This window comes from Macrobrachium nipponense, chromosome 39 (genome assembly GCF_015104395.2).
Source record: "Macrobrachium nipponense isolate FS-2020 chromosome 39, ASM1510439v2, whole genome shotgun sequence".
Taxonomy (NCBI): domain Eukaryota; kingdom Metazoa; phylum Arthropoda; class Malacostraca; order Decapoda; family Palaemonidae; genus Macrobrachium; species Macrobrachium nipponense.
Genome location: NC_061099.1, coordinates 51,512,194 through 51,518,687, shown reverse-complemented (window position 1 = coordinate 51,518,687; position 6,494 = coordinate 51,512,194). Strand labels below are relative to the sequence as shown.

General features: G+C 36.1%; 1 protein-coding gene across 1 annotated transcript in view; it reads right to left on the bottom strand.

The window, feature by feature from the left end:
* Window positions 1–509: 509 nt before the first annotated feature.
* LOC135210342 (centrosomal protein of 41 kDa-like) overlaps window positions 510–6,494 on the bottom strand; it is a 66,103-nt gene continuing 60,118 nt past the window's right edge. The window contains exon 3 of the mRNA XM_064243235.1: window positions 510–4,308. Coding sequence (XP_064099305.1) covers window positions 3,739–4,308 — 570 coding nt within the window. The 3' untranslated portion in view covers window positions 510–3,738. The remainder of the gene's footprint in view (window positions 4,309–6,494) is intronic.

The window sequence follows — 6,494 nt, the reverse complement described above, 5'->3', positions numbered from 1 at the left end:
CACGGTAACTCTTCCGAAAAAAAGCATAAATTTTTTCGTCCGATTGTCGTAATGTTTGCACCATTTTAAATTAACCGTTACATAAAGTTTTATATATGAAAATGTGTGCAATTTCATGTAGAATACAACAACAAACAACACATGGTTGCAGCTTATATTAGTTTTGAAATATTTTCATATAAATAACGATATAGAAAAAATTCGACCTTCGGTCAACTTTTACTCGACCAAAATGGTCAAAAACTGCAATTGTAAGGTACAACACTTACAGTCTAGTAATACCCAATCAATTACCTTCATTTTGCAACAAACGGGAAGTCTCTAGCACAATATTTCGATTTATGGCGAATTTTTGAAAACAGCTTTTTTTATGTCAGAGCGTTACGAATTCATGCATCATTTTGTGATATTTTCTCTGTTGCCTTGATCGTTTTACAATGTGTTATATACCAAAATGATCGCAATTTAGTAGTTACAACTACCAAACAACCAAAAATTTAACTCGTTAGCTTTAACCGTTTTGCTCACAGCGCGATTTGTATACAATTATATATGAAATTTTTTTGCGCTGTCATATATCCCAATACAGTGGTCCCCCCGTATTCGTGGGGGATGCGTACCAGACCCCCCCGCGAATAGTTAGAATCCGCAAATGTTTGGAACCCTTATAAAAACGCTAAAAACAGCCTATTTTGTTAGTTAAAACTTAAGAAAAACCACTAAAAAGTTTCATACTTGGTTTTTTTAATAGTTTTATCACAAAAAGTGCATTTTATGATGAAATTGATAACAAAATCCAGGAATTTGTGGATATTTCTCATAGAAAAATACCGCGAATGTGCGAATTTTCCGCAAATAATGCAGGGAAACGTTCCCGAGAGAAATCCATGAATGTGTGAGTCCGCGAATCCGGAGAATGCGAATACGGGGGGTCAACTGTATTTATATATGATAATGTATTTTTTTTTTTTTCATTTCTGATGGTTGCATACTAAACTTCAGGCAATGACAAAAAAAGGAGCCAAAAATGAACTCTTAATCTTGAAAACTAAGCGTGCTGTGATTTAAAAAAAAAAAAATGTTTCCGCTTCGGCGCTCACTTGCGAACGCCGCCGGCATACGGGAGACGATTTTTAAAATACCGCTTAGGCATTTAAGGGTTATCATAATGACACATGAAAAAAATCAAATACAATATAGCAATAAAAAATAAAGTCTTGCTTGATCAAGGCAGGGTACAATGCAACAAATGAGACAATAGAGAGGAAAGGGATGGTGGTGGGTTATTGGGTGGGAGATAGAGGTCTGCTTCCCACTGACTTACCAGCTGGGCTGGGATGATTATTTGCCCATTTCTTTCACCCACACTCAATTTGCCCAAATTACTTCTTTTTGTTATGGGTAAAATACCTATACTCAATTTGCCCAAATCACTTCTTTTTGTTACGGTAAAATACCCATCAAGTGACACTTGCTATTTACGATTTTTTAACACTGTAAAAGTAACTCGGCTCCATAATAAACACACTAGCGTTGCGTTCAGCTGCTGTGTGCCTTTGATTTTTTGTTTAAATGACTTTCTTGTGGAAAGTGATTTAATCTCTCTTTCTCTCTCCTTTGCTTAGTTACATTCTTTACTTAAAACCTATTTGTTTGCAAAATTGTCACGTATATTTTAAATTCTGCCATTTGATAACAGTAAGTTGTTTATTTGAAATTCTGCCATTTGCTAACAGTAAGTTGATGTGTTGCAGCATAATTAATCTCCTTCTTGCACTTAAGATCCAAGTGTATACACATCAACAATCACACATGCTGATTACTCTCTCTCTCTCTCTCTCTCTCTCTCTCTCTCTCTCTCTCTCTCTCTCTCTCTCGCTCTCTCTCTCTCTCTCTCACACACAACACACGAACAATTCCTTTAATTATCCTTGTAAAATTTTAATAAAAGTAATTTGTTGCCAACCTTTGCCTAATAAGACCATTTCCGTTTCCTTTTGAACATTATTATAATAAAAAAAATTAGAAAAGGGGAGGCTTTTTGGGTTGGCTGGAACGAATTACCCTGATTCCCTTTATTTCTTATGGGATATTTGTTTCATATTTTGAAAACTGCATTTTGACCAGCCTTCTGGAACCAATTAAGTTTGAAGTCTGAGGTACAGGCAGGCAAGGGCTAACAGTGGCATCAGTTAATGGCTATCCGGTTTTATGGTATTTGTCCAGCGACACTGTTAACTGGACTTTTGGCACTGATCTCCGGTTGGCGGTGCAGATCTTTAGTTAACAGCAGAACTGATCTTTAGTTAACAGCCCTGATATCTGGTTAACAGTGCCATTTAGTGGGTTATTAGTGCTGTGATCGCTGATTTTCGGTTAGCGGAGATTTTCGGTCAGAAGTGTTGGCCGGGAACAGAAACCCCCTCCCCCCGTTAACTAGGGACTGCCTGTACTACTGTATTCGTGGACTTTAGCTATTCAAAGTGGGTTGTGGTACACATCTGTCATGAATCCGTGGCAGTCTACTGTACTAGCAATATCTCAATTTCAAACTTGCATGTCCTTCCCACTGACGTGAAATCTTCATCATTACAACTTCAGTATGCACTTGCCTTATTCAAATTCAAAATTAATATTTAGTGCAATGGCACTTGCTATAAATCACAATGCATGCTGTATTGAGTAATGAACCAACCTACTTTTTGTCAGAAAGGGAAGGAATCATATACAATAAAGGAAGACCCTATACTCTGAAAAAATCAACAACTTAGTGATAACAAAATGCACAAATATGCATAAACATGAAACTGAACATTTATTTTAAAAGAACAATATATATATCTTCAGGAAAATTCTGGTGAACTCAATGCTTTCTATGTAACTTATAGCCTTCAAAAGAGCTTTATACATTAAGAAAATCTACTGCTGTGAATATATAGCAGTAATATAGCAGTACTCAACTTACAGTTTGTCATTACAGATATTACCTGTGCAAACCTTTATACTGAATATCATCAAGCAATGGTCAAAACACCTGAGAGCAACTTTTCCTAATCCTAAATTTTCTTCTTAATCATATGGGTCTTTTCCTTCACCAGTATCCCTGGTTCTTAGGAAGACATCAGTACAAAAAAAAATGACTTTTCATATGAAGATAAAAATATATATCACAAATGAAAAGTGACAGCACAGTATTGTACAGGCAGTCCCTGGTTAATGGCAAGGGTTCTGTTCCTGGCTAAGCGCTGATAACCAAAAATCATCGTTAACCATATCACCACAATAATTATGGTAATAAATGGCATTTATGGCACCGTAAGTGCCAATAGACCACTTAGCAGTGCTGTTAACCAGTTATCAGCCCCATTAAACTGCTTACTAACACCAATAAACCACTTACTCATGCTAATAAACAGCTTCCTGGTGGTGAAAATCTGGTTAACGAAATCGTTCGCCAAGCGTTGTTACTGACAAGCCATTAACTGATGCTGCCAGTGAGAAGGGACTGCCTGTACTTGAAAATGTTAATAATTCATCCTGAAAAGACTGCATACACTTGCATTTATAAAAATGTTGAACAGACACACTTACAGCACTATAGCCACTCAACTAATTATTACGGCAGAAAAACTCTGATCCCAGTAAAATTTGACATGTTCTAGTATACAAAAATAATAAAAACTTAAGAGTTATGCTTTACAACCTATATAATTGATGTGAAGAGAGCTTATCATGTCTCTAGCGCCAAGGTGGAACTGACTGACCATCTTTTGTTTTTATTTGTGATCTGGAAGTCTGTCGTCCAGTGGAGGGCATGGAAGTCCTGTTAGATAGTTCGTTATTTGCTGAGTCTGAAGCATTTGGAAGTTTAGTTGTGGCTTCCCACCAGTCTGATGCTTCTGCCATACTTAATGGTGGTAAAACAATGTGAGACAACTGTAGAGTAATAGCCTCTATAACCTCTTGTTTCACAATAGTTGAGATTTCATTTGTAACTAAAGGAGGCCCAAATTTATCTCGAGCTAAGCGAAGCCCTCCACTTAAAAGAAACACATTTTCATACCCACGATGCTGCAATGTGGCAACAACCTCAGGCCCAACATCTTCTCCTTCATCATAAATTACAATAATAAATTCAGGGTGGTTTTTGTAAATAAGCATAGCTGGACATTCCCACCCTACAGCTCTTGACATTCGCGAAAATGGATGACATACAGCAGTGGCCAAGTGATCCTTTTCATATTCGTTATATGGACGCACATCAATGATCACATAAGGGCAATCAGGACTCCTGACTTTTGTTTCCATCTGAAATGAAAAAAAAGGATGATACTGCTGAGCTACTAAATTTGTTGCTATACATATATACAAGATAAAATTTCTAAAACTTAAAAACTCACCAATTTACAATCTCCAATCCTGTTCAGTCAGTGCTCCACGAGATGAAAAAGAACTGTCTATCTGGCCAGGAATATACATAGGCAACTCAGTGCCCCTGATGATGATTCTGTTACTTCTGTGTTGTCTGAACTTGCTACAAGAAGTGAGGAGTTGGGAACTATGTATTTCTTGTAAATAAACACTCTATCCCCTAGATATTAATCATATGATTCCATAAGCACACTCCTACCCATCATCTTTATGAAACGAATGAGTAAGGTCAATCCCCTGTCCAGTAGTCTTGCATGCTATGAACTGGAAGTCAATCAGACTCTTCTTTTGCACATGACTGAATAGCCAAGAATCATTCTCCATGACAATGTGATGAAGCAACATCCCTTATCATAACTTCTTTAGTCTCATATAAAAAAAACCTGTCTTCACTGCTTTTTAGATCCACTTATTTCTAAAGGCAGCCCCCCGGTTATCTGCGGTCTCAGTTGATGAGGATCTGATTTTATGGCGCCAGATGATGCTTGTCTAGCGCTATAAAATCTGTGATTTATGGTGCCATAGCTGGCTGAGTTTCAGTTGATAATGGAGTTATGGCACTATAAAATGCCTAACAGAAGTGCCATTCACTGAAACTCTGTACCAGAAGTGCCATAAATTGCCGAGTTTTAGTTGACAGTAGTTTTCGGTTATCAGCACCCCACTGAGAACATAACCGGAGACCCTGGCAGTCCCCGGTAATTGGCAATCTTGATTTATGGTGTTTGTTTAGTACTGAAAATCGACAAAAATTGGCAGTTGTCAACTGCAAAATGCGGTGATTTTCACTTATCGGCACCAATAATACAGGCAGTCCCTAGATATCGGTGGGGGCTCTGTTCTGACAGACTTGATGATAAGGGAAAATTGCCATTAACCCTTAAACGCCAAGCCGGTATTTCCGAAAGTGTCTCCCGTATGCCGGCAGCGTTCGCGAGTGAGCTCCGAAGCGGAATAAAAGTTTTTTTCAAAAAATCAGAGCACGCTTAATTTTCAAGATTAAGAGTTCATTTATGGCTTATTTTTTTTTGTCATTGACAGAAGTTTAGTATGCAACCATCAGAAATGAAAAAAATATTATCATATATGTATATGACAGCATGAGAAAAATTTCATATATAATTGTATACAAATCGAGCTGTGAGCAAAACGGTTAAAGCTAATAAGTCAATTATTTTTTCGTTGTATTGTACACTAAATTGCAATGATTTTGGTATATAACAAATTGTAAAACGATCAAAGCAATGCAGAGAAAATATTATCACAATATGATGCATGAATTTGTAACGTGCGGACGTAAAAAAAAGCTGTTTTCAAAAATTCACCATAAATAAAAATATTGTGCTAGAGACTTCCTGTTTGTTGCAAAATGAAGGTAATTGATTGAATATTACTAGACTGTAAGTGTTATACCTTACAATTGCAGTTTTCGACCATTTCGGTCTAGTTAAAGTTGATTCAAGGCCGAATTTTTTCTATTTATCATTATTTATGAAAATATTTCAAAACTAATAAAAGCTACAACCATGGGTTGTTTTTTGTTGTATTCTACATGAAATTGTGCACATTTTCATATATAAAACTTAATGTAATGGCTAATTTAAAATGGTGCAGACATTACGACAATCGGATGAAAAAATGTCTGATTTTTTCGGAAGAGTTACTGCGCGGACGTAAGGAAAAAGTTTTTTTTCATAAATTCACCATAAATCGAAATATTGTGCTAGAGACTTCCAATTTCTTGAAAAATAAATGTAAATGACTGAACATAACTAGAATGTAAGAGTTTTAGCTTACAATTGCGTTTTTCGACCAACCGAAGGTTGAAATTTTAGCACTTATTGTTATTTAAATGAAAATATTACAAATCTGATAAAAGCTACAACCATGGGTTGTTTTTAGATGTATTCTACATAAAATTGCGCACATTTTCATATATAAAACTTTATGTAACAGCTAATTTAAAATGGTGCAAACATTACAACAATTGGACAAAAAAATTTCTGATTTTTTTCGGAAGAGTTACCGCGCGGACGTAAGGAAAATGTTTTTTCATAAATTCA